Source organism: Glycine max, chromosome 9 (genome assembly GCF_000004515.6).
Source record: "Glycine max cultivar Williams 82 chromosome 9, Glycine_max_v4.0, whole genome shotgun sequence".
In the NCBI taxonomy this organism is placed as follows: Eukaryota; Viridiplantae; Streptophyta; class Magnoliopsida; order Fabales; family Fabaceae; genus Glycine; species Glycine max.
Genome location: NC_038245.2, coordinates 6,811,061 through 6,829,830, shown reverse-complemented (window position 1 = coordinate 6,829,830; position 18,770 = coordinate 6,811,061). Strand labels below are relative to the sequence as shown.

The 18,770-nt window shown below is 30.9% G+C and overlaps 1 protein-coding gene across 1 annotated transcript; it reads left to right on the top strand.

The window, feature by feature from the left end:
• Positions 1-1,240: 1,240 nt before the first annotated feature.
• On the top strand, positions 1,241-6,419 carry LOC100526885 (vacuolar protein sorting-associated protein). The gene is made up of 5 exons (NM_001248573.2): positions 1,241-1,507; positions 2,015-2,145; positions 5,339-5,443; positions 5,658-5,918; positions 6,023-6,419. Exons 1-5 carry the CDS (start codon positions 1,471-1,473, stop codon positions 6,158-6,160), a joined length of 672 nt encoding a protein of 223 aa, NP_001235502.2. The 5' UTR covers positions 1,241-1,470; the 3' UTR covers positions 6,161-6,419.
• The last annotated feature ends 12,351 nt before the right edge of the window (positions 6,420-18,770 follow it).

Genomic DNA, 18,770 nt, shown 5'->3' with positions numbered 1-18,770 from the left:
GTTTAATGAATTATTCATTTATTCCCAAGAATAAAAGATGTGGAAAATTATATCACATTTGTTATGAGGTTGTAAAAAAGTTAATCCTGGACATATTTTATTTTTGGAAAGGACATAATCTCATATTATATCAATTGGTTCCAATAGAGGAGGTGGAGAAAAATTATTCCCATGAGACATGAATACATCTTCATGAATAAAAATTCATATATATCCTTTTACTAACCATTACTCTACCACTCTTTGTTGTTCCTTCATAATGCATGCTTAAATATTTTCAATCTCACAAATTTCATTCCTGCCCAATTAATGTCCCCGCAATTTGTTTTAGTGTTAATTTTATTTCTACATCTTATGATAATTTTTCCTTTTCTTCCAATGTTCATTTTTTAATAGGCAATTTTTGTTTTTTTTTTTTCATTTATCGTAATCATCCAACACATGGAGAGGAAATAAGTGTAATGAAAGTTTTTGTAATAAGGATATTTTAATAATTATAATATATATTCCCAAAAAAAATAACTCAATCAAACATATGTTTTAATCATATTCATGTGAATATAAAAAATAATCTCCATCAATTTTAATAGTTGATAAAACATATTTTTTAATAATACACGAGAATAATATTATATTCCCAAGAAAAATTATTCTTGTGACTTAAAAAATTATTCGTGAACAAACTCCCTCACAAAGATTTATAAAATCATATTAATTTTTCTATTCAAACCTCATTATTTTTTTGTTATTTTTTTTCATTGACTCCAATAATTTTTTACTATTTTTTTACATCTATTAAATCATTTCAAATCTTATAAAATTTATGAAATATTTTTAAATTTCTTAATATGTAAATTCATTAAAATTGAAACTTAAAATATTAATAATAAAAAGTCTTTTAAAAAATTCTAATAATCACAGCATTCCTTCGAGGTCTTTTAGCATGTTAAAATAATTTTTTAAAATCCGAATAAAATACAAACCTAACTCAAAGTCTGTTAGTGTGTGTTTAGTAATCAAGAAATAAAAGAGAAAAACTATGAGAAAATTTCAAAATTTTGTGTGGATCACATCTCTGTTCTTCTCTTTTTTACTTAAAATATTTTACAGACTTTTTTTTTTTTTCATTATTTACTCTTCACTATCAAATTCACCCGCAACCATACCCACCCCTAGGGTGTGGTTATTTCGAGGAAACTAAGTAACTAACTGAGTAACTACGCAACGGTGGGTCCGACACCGAGTGCAGCACGTGTGGAAAACGACGGAGATCATGGTTCGTTGATGATTCCTCGTTTCAACGCTTACCGCGTAAGCAACCTCAACCTGTGATCAAACCAAAAGCATCATCACCAAATCCCAAACGCATATCATAACAACGGGATCGGAGGCTAATCTATTAGGCGCTGTTCTCTCGTCTTCTACAAAATTTTCTGTTCGATCTCAACCAAGGTTGTTCCTTCCACCGCCATGAGTTTCATCTTCGGAAAGCGAAAAACACCCGCAGGTTTGTTCATCATCGCGTTCTCTGTCGAAAATAAAAAATGATTTTTTAAAATGGGGTTGCTCAATTTTGATGGTAGAGTTATCCCCATCATCATTTTTTTTTTTTACATTTTCTTTAATTTATGTTCAATTCGACATAATCAGATGTACCGCAAAACCTTTTCGTTTATGCAAATATTAAATTCTTTGCTTTTCTTTCTTGTGTGGTTGTTGTTTTGCAGATTTAACTAATGATTTGTTCTATTTTATGTTCTTGTTAGCTTTTGTCTCCTAGTTCTGATAAGATTCAGAAATTGCCTTATGATTTATATTTTGTATCCCTTTTCTTTTCAATTTCGATTATGCTTTGTAACTATGAGAATCATAATTCATAATTTTGATGAACTACTTGCTGGCTCGTTTAGTTGTGTACCTGATTCAAATGGGGGTGTCTTTGTGAGGGTATTGCAATTATGAAATACTGCATATTGATTTCGTAGTACATGACCATGAAGTTTGTGACTTTCAGAGCTTCTGCGGGAAAATAAGAGGATGCTGGACAAATCAATCAGAGAAATTGAGCGCGAGCGGCAAGGCTTGCAAACGCAAGAGAAGAAATTGATTGCGGAGATAAAGAAAAGTGCCAAACAGGGCCAGATGGTACAGTGACTGTGTGTTAATTGTGTATTATTTGCCTTTTGTTTTTAATGGTATGTATGGTGAACATGTCTTACTGTGAATATGTTAGTTTAGCTGTTTTTCGATGCAAGTTTAAAACACCCAACCTCTGCTGTCTGGTAGAGAATTTGGATTGGAATTTGCTGCTCTTTTTTAGAAAGAAGGAAGAGGGTCTGATTGTGTTGGCGGCTGAGATGATATTATTTATTTATTTTTTTCTTGTTCTTATGATTTCCTTGTTCCTTGCTGTGTGGGTTGTTTGTTATTGATAGTTGTGGTTTGGGAAATTGTATTACTTAATGTTATCACTTGTATTAACTAAGATATATATTCACATTGATTTTGAGGATGAAACTTTTTGTTGTTGCTGTGCTTGTCACTGGGAATTGCTTTCCTAGTGCTGTTGCAGACTCAATATGATACCTGTTTTCCTAATGCATCAGAAGTTTTGTTTTTCCTTTTGAAAATGTTACCTTTCTGCAGCACTGGAATCCTTCTTTCATTGGGTGTCTTGAATGTGTTTTCCACTTCAATTTCCATTTTCAATTTTGAAATTCTTAGTCTACCATGTCATTTATTTGCAACATTACACAATTTAGGGAAAATATGAGAATTATGTTGTTGAATCATGTATACTATATTGGTGAATATATATAGTTGAGGTGTATCTCAGTCTCAGCAAGATACAGCCATACAGGTCAAATCAATGGTGAAATTCCTTTCACCGAACTATTCAGGTCAAATCCTGCATATTCCTCTCTTAATATGATCGGGGGTGTGAGTGTGCCTGCTATCCTTTCTTGTTACTCATTCCACAGAGTGTATATTTCTTGGCTACTCAACAAGTCAACAAGGCTACAAGTGCCTTTCTTCTGATGGGAGGCTATAAATTTCCAAGAATGTTTTATTCAATGAAATCCTGTCTATTCCTCTATCCCTGACTTTATCCCCAACCATCTTCCACTTCCTCATCTCTTCCTTTTCCACCATTTCTTCTCATTCTCACATTGTTCTGCCTCCCTCTTCTTCCACTGCCTCTTCTGATTGTCAGGATGTCCTCAACATATGTACTGATCCTCCTTGCCACTCATCGAATGCAGACTAGATGAAGTCTAGCATCTACAAACCTCAGCCTTTATCTACTCTCTTGTCACACGGGAACCCTCTTCTGTTTAGAAAGCTCAATATTCAGCTCTTCTTGCCAATTAGTACCCCTTCCTTCTCACATGCAAGCAAGAGGATGTGAAGAGGTTTTTCAGGTCAAAGAAAACTCAGATGGCTCAATCAATAAAAATAAGGCTCAGCTTGTTGCAAAGGGATTTCATCAACATGGTTTTGACTATAAAAATACCTTTTCTCCGGTAGTTAAGCCTGTCACTATCCGAGACATAATTTTGCTTTAACAAATAAATGACCAATACAACAACTAGATATTAAAAATGCTTTATGTGGTCCAGCCTTCACAACTTGAAGCTGTTGACAAAGCTCTTCTATGCAAAGTCCACAAAGCATTATATGGAATAAAACATGCCCTACTTGAGATGTTCTCTAATGTGACTCATCTCTATTCATATTAACCACTTTCAGCCGCTTTATTTACATCTTAGTCTATCTTGATGACATTTTAATCACAAGGGAAATACTCATCCTCATTCAGCAGCTGATAACTAATCTTAACTCAATTTTTCCCCTTAAACAATTGGGTAACATCAACATAGATTACTTCTTGGGAATTGAATTTAAATATTTCTGTAGTGGCTCCATCCTCTTATGTCAAAGGAAATATATTTATGATCTGCTTGCTGAATCCAACAAGTCAACAGAAAAGGGAATTTCTACACCCCATGATTGGAGGTTCCAAACTCTCCCATGTTTGGATCAGACTATGTTCAGGACCCCAGCATCTACATATTAATTGTTGGAGCTCTTCAATATGCAACAAATGTTAGGCAAGAAATAAGCCACAGTTTAGGCATGCCAGTTATTATCTCAGCCCCTTTACAATCATTGGAATATAGTCAGGCGGATTCTTGGATACTTCCAAAGCATGATCAACTATGGGTTACCTTTTCAACCCGCTTCTGATCTCAAATAGCTAGCCATACACCCATTCTGTGATGCTGATTGTCCTCAGACCCAGATGGTGGAAGATCAACATCTGGGGCATGCATTTACCTTGACCAGAATCTGATCTCATGGTAGTAAAAGAAGCAGACCTTGATTGCTTGCTCTATTGCAGAAGCCGAATATCACAGCTTGGCAATCACTACAACTGAGGTCCTATGATTCAGTCTCTTCTACAAGAATTACAAATTCCTATTGTAACCCCTGTTGTCTACTGTGATAACTACCTAAGTACTGTCACTGGCTTATAATCCATTAATTAACTGTTGTATGAACTCATGGAATTGGACCTCTGCTTCGTAAGAGAAAGGGTTAAAAGTCTCAGTGTTTGTCATATACCAGCTCATGATCAGATTGTTGTTATACTTACCAAACTTAGGCAACGCCAGATTTTGTGATGTAAGAAGCAAACTCAAAGTGGTTGAACAATTTTTTAATTGTTGAGCCTACTTGAGTTTGAGTGGACACTGCTAGAGTAGAAACACAGTGTTAGCTATTAGCTTAACTTATTTGTTCTGCTAGGTAGTTGCAGTAGTTACAGATGTAACAGTCAATTGATAATTAACTGATTGCCAGACTGGCATTATTCATGATTATTGTTCAGATCTAGTGGTTAGTCAGGATAAATTTAATCTGAATCATCTGTAAATAAATACCATTGTATCCCTCTTAAAATAGCATGATGAGATCATTCTAATTTGCTTGAGGAACTCTCCTCTTTTCCTTTTTTTTCCTCTGTTCTCTTGTTTATCTCAATTTCTATCTACTACAGGATTCTAATTTGAAAAGTAGTATGGCATTAAATTGTGAAATGTTAACTAATGTGGTTCCTCTAGATAGTGGAACTGGCTTGCTCATGATGAAATCTAGTTTCGTTTCAATGTTTTTTACCGACAGGTTTAGAATTTTACCCCAAATCTATATTTGTCTGTAATGCCTTAACGTGTTTATCTGCTGTTTATAGTTAAATTTTTATTTAACCTTTAAGGTGGGTGGCAAATGTTTCACTTTCACCAAATGCCAATATTGTATTTCATGTAATGTTGTCCAGGGAGCTGTTAGAGTTATGGCAAAAGATCTTGTTAGAACAAGGCATCAGGTTGAGAAATTTTATAAGCTAAAATCTCAGCTCCAAGGTGTATCACTCAGAATTCAGGTATGCTATTGTGGTGACTGTATCTATTTCTTTGTAATTTGTTCTAGCATATATGGTTAATATAGGATAATGGTTCTTCCCTAAGATTCATGGCATTTTGTTTTTATTGGTATATAACTAACTGGCCAACAGTCTCAAAACTTTTATCAAAACAGATGTGTCTTTTGATATTCAAGTACTAAAAGGTAGTTTCTTTTGTAATACAATTGTTCAGACTTTGAAATCAACACAAGCAATGGGTGAGGCTATGAAAGGCGTGACAAAGGCCATGGGGCAAATGAATAGGCAGATGAACTTGCCATCATTGCAGAAAATCATGCAAGAATTTGAGAGACAGAATGAGAAGATGGAATTGACATCTGAGATGATGGGAGATGCAATAGATGATGCTTTGGAAGGAGAAGAAGATGAAGAGGAAACTGAAGACCTAGTTAACCAAGTTCTTGATGAGATTGGCATTGACATTAACCAAGAGGTATGCTTATGGTTTCCCCCATTCAACATCTCTTTTCACCCAAAAAAGTAAATGACCGGGTCACTATAACAAAGTCTAATAAGTTTTTTGTTTGATGTATACAGCTTGTAAATGCACCATCATCAGCTGTTGCTGCCCCGGCTGCAAAGACAAAGGTACCACAAGTTGAAACGACTGGGAATGATGATGGAGGGATAGATAGTGATTTACAGGCAAGGTTAGACAATTTAAGAAAGATGTAATCTTTCCTCTATGATATCAGGGACTCTAGTTTTACTGGGAAAATTGATGCTCATTTGTACCATATAGCATAATTGAGAAGTTGTGCGAGGATTTGATGAACTCATGGTTATAAAATGATGGTTTTCTTAAATAAATAGTGTTGTGTAACATGGAGTATCCTTTGAATTATTTATTTTTGTAGTAACAGTGTGTAGGTTGTGTATCTAATGTACATATCGATTGATATTTTGATGTGCACTGATTCTCTTCGTGCATAAAGTAAATTGTTGTCAAAATGGGTTTTTAAGATGTGTGTAGTTGTAGGGATATTATAAAAATGGAATAATGTCCCGTGACTCTGAGAATATCTTCAAATGACAGTATATATCAACGTGGGAATTTTAATTCTAGTAATGTAATTTGCTTATTGAATTAGTATTGAATCCAAACTCTGCTCAGACTATAAAATGGAAGGTTTTTAAAATTGAATTGGTCATTGAATCGGCCAAAGTTTAAAGGTTTAATTATAATTGAATTGTGGTTGAATAAGATAGTAATAATTAAATAGTTTATGCAATAATACTAAATAAATATAATATCACATTTGACATACTGTAATATATATTTTTAATCTAATACAAATAACACTAATTTATTTTAATAAAAATGATATTTTTAATAATTAAAGACTTAAATTAACGCCATTTTTTTTATCAATGGATTAACTATTGTCAAACTTTTATACAGTTGAAAGAGTATCACGTTTAACTTTAGAATAACATGAATATTCTTTTTTAATCACTGAAAATTTAAAAATATGAGTTTAAATAATTTTTATCAAAAAATTATTTAAATAAGTCATAAAAAACTTATTAGAGTAACAGGTTATTACATAAATCTAAATAAACTTCCTAAAAACTCTTATATTTATCCGTTAATTTTATTGCAAAGGTGTCTAAACTAATTAATGTTACTTTAATGGCTTTTTAAACAATATTGAATATTTTTTTGATGTGTGAACTCCCGGGAAGAAGAATTAAAATCGTTTCTGGAAAATAAAAGTAGATGTCACTAATTTTTATTTTTATTTTTTACAAATAGATGTCACTAATTATGCATAGCATATAGTTCAGTTTGTAATCTTCATTTTTTTTTTTTGGCAAAATTATATTTTTATTTCTCAGTTTATCTCCAATTTTGAATTTGATCCCCAATAATTTAATTCACAAATTTGGTCCCCTTATTTTATAAAATCGTACACTATTATTGATTTTCTAGATCACAATTAGACGTTGACCGTTAACAGGTGATGTTAACGGTCACATGTTAACGGTCAACGTTGTGATCTGAAAGACCAACATTGCACGATTTTATAAGATAAGGGATCAAATTTGTGAATTAAATTATTGAAAGACCAATTTTGTGAATTAAATTAATGATGACCAAATTAGAAATTGGAGATAAAATGGAAGACTAAATTTATAATTTTGTCTTTCTTTTTTTAGTTTTTTAAGTTTTAACTTTTTAACTTTAGTCAAAGTTCCTTCTTTTCATGCATTGTGACGGTGTCAGCTCCCTGCAGACTTGGTACAAAAGTGGCTTAAGCTTGCGTGTCTGAATTCGTAGCAAAGCACGTTTAATTTTGAGAAAATGAGAAATTTTTTCCAAAAACAGTTGAAAACCGCTAAACCATCAGTTTTCACGGTTTTACACCGGTTTAACGGTTTCCTGTCCGGATTGTTAATTGCCAGTTTCAGAGATTATCCGGACCAAATGACAGGCCGATTTTCGGTTCAACCGATAGAACTCGGTTCTGTCCAATTTTCAAAACTTTGATGAAATGTTAATACATTATAAAATGAACTAGGCATGCACTTTAAACGGACATCCATTTATGATCTATTATCATATATGTTTGTGAAATTCTATAATAATTATTTTAAAAAGAGATATTAAGGATGATTTATGATGTAAGTTGGAAAAAAATCACTTTCTATTTTGAACATAAAGCAGGTATCACGTAAATGTCACACATTATTATTAGTATATTTATATATTATTTTCTTATTTTTTTAAATTGATTAATTTAATTTCTCTTCATAAAACTTAGGATACTAAAATGGGAGATAGAATTCACTATTTATAAGAAGAAAAAATAAGGGAACTAATACATTTTATCCTTAATTTTATCTATACCGTGTAAGAATAATATACAAACTATACAGTATTTCTTCAACTCATTTGTGACACTTGGGTTGGTAGTTTCAAAAAATTAATAATGACGTAGACAAAGTCAAGCTGCAAATTAATGGAAGACCATTTTTCAGTGACGAGATTTGAATCCTACACTCCTATATGTGTATATTGCATTCCTTATTTTAGTTTGTAAAATACTAAATTACCTTTAATAAGTTAGTTCCTCCTTCCCTAACCCTAACAATTCCTCCTTAAGAAACCATTCAATCCGCGATGCACCTCCAACCCGTGACGACAGCTCCCTCCCGTGCAACAGCTTTTCTTCCCACGACAGATCCTTCTTGTCCTGTGTCGTCTCCTTCTCTAGACATCCTCCTCTTTCCGTTTTCGTCTTTGAAATGAGTGTTTCATAACAATAAAAAATAACTTATGTTTTTTCAAAATAAATGTTTAATAACAGTAAAAAAATAATTTTCACCTTCTAAAATAGGTGTTACTAATAGTAAAAAAAAATAATTTTTGAAATTTATGTTCCATAATAATAAAAAAATAATGGTTGAAAAAGAAAAATATTTTTATATATTTTAGAATGGTCATTTTTAAGGTTACTATATAGCTTCTTGAATCATGTTCGAAATAATGGTTGAAAACATTCTGGAATTGTCGTTTGGGAAGACAAAACTCCATGTTGCACGTTCATAATCGTACCAGGACTTGCCTCTTTAAAGAACAAAAGGAAAATTTAGCTTGTGCCTACCTCACATGACATGTTTCACAAGGTGTGTCGCTGGCTAGTTTCCACATGACGCCATATTTGACTACTGACGTCCTTCCGTGCATATACAACGCTTGCAACGCACCCTGGCTTGGCCTAATGGGAATAGTCACGTAACAATCAAGTGTGTTTTTTTTTTTTTTTTCTCCCGACTTTTTTATTATTCTTATGTATCAAAATACATATATGGTCAGTTCACAATGATTGAATTTTTCATCCAAATAATACAAAAAAATTAAAAAATTATTCAAATAATACAACTCAAAAAATATTTACACAAATTATACAGGTCACTACTATTTAAGGTGAAACTGATTTTTTACCTTCATTTTTACATTATGAATTCGGTTAACCAGAAACTGATTCCAGGTGTTATTTTTTTTAATATCGTGCACGATACAAGATACTTTCTATAAGATAATTTGATTAAACACTGATTTTTAATTTATAATAAAGTATAATTTATCTCAAATAATATTTAAGAAAAATACATATATTTAAACACTCAACATAAATATAAATGGTACCAATCAATGTACAAGGTGAGAAATCGGTTCTCCCACATCGATTTCTCACCTTTGTTTATTTTTTTTTTTTCATTTTGACATTGAGAAATTGGTTTCTTGTATTTATTATTTTTTCTAAAACAACCTTACTACATCAGTTCCTAGGAAACCCATGTCGTAAGCCTTTTTTTTAATAAAAAATAATAATTCAGTGTGTTTTTTGGTAAGTTATCTTCGTTGTATTCTCTTTTTATCTATTTAAATTTATAATAATTTTTTCATATATTTCTCCTTTGAAAAGTTTCATGATAATATTAATTGGTTATTTTTATTATTAATTTTAATTGTATTATTATGTCTTCTTAATCTTTTAAATATTTTATATGCTTATCATTAATGAAAAAATGATTGTAAAATATATAGTAAGAAATTAAAAATTATTTAATATAAATAAGACTAAAATATAGTTTTGGTCTCCATAATTTATTCAATTTACAATTTTGACTCCTATAAAAAAAATAAAGATATTTAGTTTCCTTATTTTTTAAAATCAACAATTTGGTTCTATATTTAATTTTTAGGCATTGAGTGTTAAATCGTCGGTGTTACATTATAATATTAAAATTTTTAATTAAATTTTTAGCTGATTTAAAGAGGTTTTTTTAGTGATTAATAGTTTTTAATTAAATTATTATTAAATTAAATTCTCTACAAATCAAATTAATAATTAAAAATATAATATTATAGTGTCACATCAATGATTTAGCCGTCAATGTTTTCCATTAACTATCGACACCCTAAAATTGATGTTTGAACGAAAATTCTTGATTTTAAAAAATAGGGCATCCGGTTGTCTTTATTTTTTTTTTATAAGGGAATAAAAAATACAAATTAGGTAAAATAAGGAGACCAAAATTGATAACTTGTGGTAACACAAGGTATGAACTTGTTGAGACTTACTTAATGCTTTGGGTAGTTTAATGTATCCAATATGGTTATTTTCTTTTCTTGTTGCTTGAAGATGTTGTCCTAAAAAGACAACAATTTCTTTTGATTGTATTGACCCTAAGAAGTCACAATTCTACCAACTCTACCGACTTGAAAAGATGGTGGATTCTTTTGATTGTGCCTTGCGAAGTCATATATTTTTATTAGGTAATGCTACTTTTTTTTATTGTGTCTTCCAACTCTATTTTTTTTTATAAGGGGACAAAAATTACAAATTGAGTAAAATAGGGGACAAAAATTGGTAGTTTATGATAACATAAGGTATGAACTTGTTGAGGCATATATACCTAACGCTTTGGGTAATTCATTTTTCCCAATATGGATATTTCCTTCTTTTTTTTCTCGTAGCTCAAGGATGTTGACCTAAAAGGGCAACAATTTCTTTCAATTGTATCAACCCTAAGAAGTGATAGTTCATCAACTCTATCAACTTGAAAAGATGGTGAATTCTTCTTATTGTGCCTTGTGAAATCATATTTTTGATTTGTTAATGCCTTTATGATTTTCCAACTTTGAGACTCTTTGTGTGCTTGTTTGATCAATCTATCTTGAGGCTTGTGGGAAGTTTTCTTGTCTAAAGGTCATCTCTAGTTGATAGTGTAGCACCCTATTTTTTGTATAAAAAAAATTATTTAAAAATTAATAGAGTTTTTAGAAAGTAAATAAACGAAAGGAAAGAGTTTTTGTTGATTAAAACAAGAGTTTCATAGTATTAGAAAAAAATAAAGAAAATATATTTTAGAAAATAAAGAGATGTTTTAATTGGTTATTTATTTAATGAAAGAGTAAAATAGAGTTTATTTTTATAAAATAATAAAATAAAGAAAAAAAATAGAGTAAATAATAGACTCAGAGTACCATGACTATAAATAAAAACATACTAGGTCAATTTTTATATCTACGATATGTTTCTACGCTTTCTCTTATTTCCACATTTGTTCTCCTTCTTCCTCTTCCAAAACCCTGTTTTTTTCTTGCATACGCTCAAATCTGCTTCATTAAAATTACGATCCTAGTCTCGTTAACCGTTGGATCGTCCTGAAATTTAGACATCACCTTCAAACTCATTTTCGCATGGAGATAGTGAAATTGAGGCTTCAATCCCTTCTCCTTCTCTTTAACGCTTGGAAACCCTACCAGAGCAGCCAAAGGAAAAGGTTGAGTAATCTTAGAGAATCACTAGAGACGCCGCTATCGCTACCAGACTACACACATACCTGCTTAGAGGTAAGTGATGAGTTATTCACAAGTTGGGGAGTAGTGAGAACATGTGTAGGGATCTTTAGATGAACAATTGGGATGAGTTTTGGGGTGTTGATGCAATTTTGATTCTATCTTTACAATTATAACAATGAATTATATATGTTTGACGTGCCAATTGATGTCCCAAAACAAAATTGCTGTGAAATTGATGTGTTCTTGTGTTGAGTGTGAATCCTAGAAATTTGGTTTTTTTCTTCCAATTAACATGAATTGTACTCTAAATAATCTTCTCTTTAATTGCTTATTTTATACAAATTATTATCTTTGTCATGTATCTTCCCACGATGATGATCAACATGTTATATATACATTGTAATAATAAAAGTAATAAAATAATAAATCAAAGAAAGTTGTATAGTTAATGCTTAGTAGTAATTTCTTTTGATACAATTTTAATTTAATTATTTTAGAAACTCTTTTTAATTTAAAATAATATAGTTTGATTTAATATATATATATATATATATATATATATATGCTTTATGTCATGCAAATATTACTACTGAGTGTGATGGATGTGTATATGATTCATGATACGTGCCAAATTATTATATTGAGATTATGAAATTGTGATTAAGATTATATGCAAATGATAAATTGAGTATGTGTTGAATTATAAGATACATGTGTATTGGGATTTTGTTATTCACATGCAAACATTCTCACCATCAATCAAGTGATTAATTTTTCCTTTCGAGTTGCTAAAGGACTTCTAACACATCAAAATGTGTTGCGTCAATATATATCGTCATTGTCATTGTATTGGGTGAAATTTGTTTCAGCAACATTTTTTCATTTCCTTAGTGGATACTTGATAGAATTGAGTAAGATATTTGGGCATACGTGTATGGTAGACACGAGTCCAATGTCCTTTCAAGCCACAAGGGTAACATTTTTATGAAAAAAACATTTTCAGCCTTTGTCTTCATTGTTCTCTCATTTTGGGTGGTAAGATTCATCTTATATAGTATTATAATCACCAATTTATCACTGCCATTATTTTCTATATAACCATCCGTAGTCCATGACTATCACCTTAACATATTTGATTTCTTAAAACACATGTTTTATAGAAACTCGAACTTGTAGATTGCAAGGTAGGTCGGCTATTGGTCAATTTAGCTATGAATTACAGCATTAAGGCTCACATTTTTTTTAAATCACCTTAATTAACATGTTTGTTTTTTTTTTTATTCTAAAGCATCCCACAAACTTAGGCTATATTTGATAAAACTAATTGATAAATTACTTAAAAATTTATAAGGTATAAACTAAGAGTTGAAAGCTAAAAGCTCACATGCTAGCTGAATTTCTTTAGGCCGACTATAATACTAATCTTCGGTTCAGAGCTTCATCACACTTAAACTCTTTATCCCTCCCAAAAGATGTGTTAAAGCTACACCCATGGTTATCGAAATCGCATTTTAACTTGTAAAATCGTACGATTTTATGAGTTCACTTTGTCTCCATGGATTAACCCTCAGAAATTGAGTAAACTCACACAAAATCAGGTAAACTCGGTAGACTTGGAGCAAACTGAGTAAGGTCGTGAGTTTAAGTACGAGTTTATCGAATTAAAAAAATTAACTCAAAATGTTCATGTAATGTACTACATTTTATTGTTTAAGTTATTTTATGGATTATCTAAGTGATATTTGTCATTTTTTAGTTATTTAAGTGTTATCAATTTTAAGAACTTATGTTTTGTAATCGTGTGAACTTATTATTTATGTTTTATTTGGTGGAGTTTGAACTTATCTAGTGGTGATTTACTATTACACTTAATTATTTTAGTATTATGAAGTTTATGATTTGCTATTTTGCAATATTATGGTCAAGGTCAGCCCTAAGCATAATCCAGGAGTGCAACTGCCTAGGATCCATTGCTAAAAGAGACCCAATTTTTTTTTAAATATAATTATATAGAATTTTTTTTCTATATTGTTTTTATAAATAAGTTAAAATTATTTTCTGGTTTTATGTTTATTTTTAGTCAAATAAAAATATGACATATAAGTAGAAAGTAAAAAAAAATAGTTTTTTTTTCTCTCTAATGTGTCATATCATATTCATAAATTCATGTTAAATGAATTTTTAAGTAAATGTGAGAAATTAATATGTAAGAAACATATCATAATAACTTAAAATGTTTATTTTTAACAAGATAAGAAGCACATACAACAATTTAAATTATAATTTTTTAAAATTTAGTATATTAATAAAGAACAAAAATTTATGATGGGAAGAGAATAGAAAAGAGAAAAAGAAAATGAAGATAATTTTTAAGAAATCAAATTGCATAAACAAATTATATATGCATATTGTGTATATGTTTTCTCTTTAAGATGTAACCTTATACATAAATACTTGGCTGTATGTAAATTTTTGGATGACATAAATTGAATGAAAATCATATGTTTGTTGAATGTAATCAAATGTATCATTTTTAATGAAATCAGGTGTCTATTCTTTATGCAAAATATATTTACATTTTTAAATATATGTATATAAGTTGAAGTAGTTTAAAGAAATAAAGCTTCAGATTTCAGTCTTAGATGAAAAAAGTGGTTGGAAAAAATGTCCTATTAAAAGTTCTTAGTCAAGTTTTCTTGTTGAAAATTTCAGCAAAATCAATAAATATTTCATACAAATAACATAATTACAAAAAAAATATTAGAATTATTATTTATTATTTTGCCAATATATTAGAAACATTATTTATTATTTCACCTATAACCCCTAAAACGTCAAGACTGATCCTAATTATAATGTTGAAATATTGAATTGAAATATTATTTTTATAAGTATTTTATTATTTTTTTATATAAAATAAATTATTCAAGTCTATTAGTTGAGTTTACATAATTCATATGAATTTATGAAATTTTTTGAGTTTGATAACTTTAGCTACACCCATTGAATAATAAGGCCCATGCTTTGACTCAGCCAAGTTGGTCCATGATTTTGCACCCTCTAATCTCCAACTTCAAGACAATCTAAACCAAATAAATAAAGCATACTTTTTTTTGTTTTGATATTAAATTAAACACAATAATGTGTTTTCAAACTAACGGTGTATAAACCTAGAAAGCAAGAGAAAATGATACCTCTCTTTTCGGGCAAATTGCCCTAAAGGGGCTACTTTTCCAAACTTTTTCCTCAAATGGTGTTGTTTTTAAACTTATTCCTACATGGGTCTGTTTTGTACGTGAATGCATGCAAGGAAGAAGGAAATCGCTAGCCCCATTGGCGAGTTTGGGCTGGCGTCGACACGTGGCAATGGTCTCGCCAGTCATATTGGCGATTTGACCATGAGGGGAGTAGCCACTCGTATTGGCGATTTGCACAGTTAGGGCATCAACTTTTGGCAGCGTTTTTTTAGGGTTCAGATGCAGCTTTTCAGAGGCACTGCCTTTTCAGGGCATATAGCTAGTGGTATTGGCGAGATGACAAGGAAATAGCCAGTGCTACTGGCGAGATCACTGATATAGCCAGTGGCACTGGCGAGATCATCAGGTTTAAATAGGCGCTTCTCCCACATTTGCTGTGCATTTTAAAAATTGCTCAGTTTTTAAAATTGTTTGCTCTCCGTTTTCTGATAATTGTTGAACCTTTTATTCTTCAAGTCAGCCTTCAAGGTTTGAAGTTCACAATCAAATGTGTGTGGCATGAAATTAAATTTTTTGAAGTAATTTTTTTTACGCCGGAATAAAGTTTGAATATGAAGTTTTTATTATAATTTTTTTATAATTAAGTTAGCTTTGTATTTGATGTTTTGTTGGTGTTAAAAATTTGTGAGGGTTGAAGTAAAAGTCTGTTTAAAAAACAAAATTTGTCTCATCATATTTATTTGAACAAAATATTTAGAGTCGGGAAATTGTTTTGAATATGAAGCTTGTAGTCATTTTATAATTACATTAGGTTGGTGTTGATGTTGTATTACTGTCTTAAAAATTTATGAGCCTTTTTTGAAGTGTGTTTAAAATCCAAAATTTTTGTGGCATCATGTTTATTTGAAGTAAGTATTTTGAGTGTGGAAAATTTTTTAAATATGAAGTTGTAGTATTTTTTTTTAATTAGATTAGGTTGGTGTTCATGGTTTGTTCGTGTGTGTTAAAAATTTACGAGCCTTGAACTTCAACCCTGTTTAAAATAAAAAATTTATTTGGCATCATATTTATTTGAAGTAAGTATTTTGAGTGCGGAAAATTTTTTCAATATGAAGTGTGTAGTATTTTTTTTTTAATTAGATTAGCTTGTTGTTGATGTTTTGTTCGTGTGACTTTATAATAATAGCTTGGTTGATGCTTTGTAATGTAATTAAAATGTCTACTTTGAAAGCGTTCCTTTGTTCTGCCTTTTTTAATTTTTACTTTTTACTTCTAAGTTTGTGGCATCATATTTAATTAATGACCTTTATTTATTTTTAAGTTATTATTGTTAAGATTAATTACTACCTTTTGCTTCATTGATGGATTATTTTGCCTTTAAAATTAGTACCTTCAAATCGTTCAACTTTTTTAAGTCTCTTTCATCATATTTAGTTGAAGTTAATAATTTTTATTTAGAATAAAGTTTTAATGTGAAGTTTCAGTAAAGAGGTTTTTTGTGATTAGATTTTTTTATTTTGAATTTATTATTATTATGATTAATTATTTACAATAGTGTTTTTGTAGGTACATGATGAACTCAGTTATAACAATGTTGTATTTCAATGGAATGGTATATGAAGAGAATGATGGTATAATATTTGAAGACAATAAAAAAGCGATTCAGATTAAACGTGGAATTAGTTTCAATGCTTTAGAAAAAAAATTGGAGATAAGGTAAAGTTAGAAAATAATGAAATTATTTCTGCTATCAATTGTAGATTTTTAGTTTCTGGAAAATATGTTGATTTGCAAATTTGTGATGACGAAGATGTTGAAACCATGCTGGAAATTTTTCAACAACAAAACCAAATGTTAGTTTTGGAATTGTACATAGAAAAGGATGTGGCTGGTGGTTCTATGTTTCATTTTGCAAATTCTCTTACATCATGTGGAAATAATTTATCTAATAATGAGGCGCAACTGCCAAGAAATGTGAGCAACTTACATGGTGATGAAGATTATGATGATGATGATGATGATGATGATTATCTTGTGTCTAACTCATACGTTGAAGAGTCTTTAAACGAAGATGATAGTGTTGACGGTATATCTGATACAGACGATGAAGTCACCGACATGATTCAACCAGTAATAATTGTTCACCCAGCAGAAGGTATAATTTATTAAATAAAAAATAGGTGAATACATTTATCATTTGATGACAATTGTATTTAATGTTAAATAAGTATGATTTGAATTTTTTTTTTGAACTATTAGGTGTACAAGGAATTCAAAATCCATTTTGTAATGATGCTTTGCATTATAACAATATCAACTGGAGTCATCCTGATGAGGAAGACATTTGTGGTTTGGAGATGCCATCGAGTTTTAATGTTGGCCAAGAATTATATGTTGACATGGATTTTGATAGTAAAGATGCGGTCAAAAATGCAGTCAAACTATATGTTATGAAGGTGCATCAAAGTTTCAAAGTTGTTGAAAGCAAATTGAACAAGTATGTCGTTTGTTGCTTGAATAAAAGTACAGAGTGTCCTTGCCTTTTCTATATGAGGGCAATTTAAAAACTGATTCATGGAAAGTCACACAATGGGGTGGACCACACACGTCTCAATATGATCATGACACAAGATCACGAGAAGCTTGATTCAGATTTAATTGCCACTTGTGTAGTAGGTACGTATTTTTTGTTCATATTATGCTACTTTTGCGTTAATTGTCATTTAAATTTTGTTATTTTATTAACATGCATGATCAGAGAAGATCCATCAATAAAAGTTTCTTTGATTCAAGAGAGGATTAACAATGAATTTGCCTACAAGGTGTCGTACAAAAAAGCTTGGTTGGCGAAACAAAAAACCATTGCACTTGAATATGACGATTGGGAAGAGTCATATTCTAAACTTTCGCCGTGGCTAACACACATGCAAAATCATTCTCCTGGATCATATTTTCAAATACTACATGATGATTTTATTGTTGGGAATACGGTTAGTCTCGAACACCGTCAGTTTCATAGAGTGTTTTAGACTTTTGGTCAATGTAAAGAGGCTTTCAAGTTTTATAAGCCAATCATACAAGTTGACGGCACACATGGTTGATCCCATAATCTTCGTACTTGACGATCAGGATTTCTTCTGGCGTTAGGTGTTACAATTGGGACATCATGTTGCTGTGAAGGGGTCATAGTCGGCCATGAAAAATGAGGATGTGTTTCCGCAACACCACCGAACGAATGTTCGCTTGCAAAAGTATCAATGTGATGACCTTCGAAAGGATATTGATACATCTGTGAAGGATACTGAGAAAATGTTGGTGGCGTGTAATACATTCCATGGCCACGGTCCACCATTTGTTGCGAATATTCTTCTGCTTCAACAGCCTCCCTTCGTCTGCCTATACCCTGAGTTTCAACATTTGACTGAAGAATGTGAAACTCTTGTGCTGGAAATTGACGCTCTGATGCTGGACCATGTGACACGGGCTCAATGATTCTCACTTGCTCTTTGGATAAAATCGTTATCTTCTCCACATAAGGCACGAGATTATCAACTGTCCATGTGTTCCTCCCATGTGGTGACACTATATACTGTAATGTCTCCGCAACTTCAGCCTGCAATTATTAGGGTAAGGAAATTAATGTCGATGCTTTAAAAAATAATTTGAACTTAAATATTCAAAAACAAATAAAATACCAATGTAGCTGTGTTTGCATTGTTCCGGTGAACAAACATCTTTGTTTTTCGCCTATACTAGACCATGTAGTCGGAGT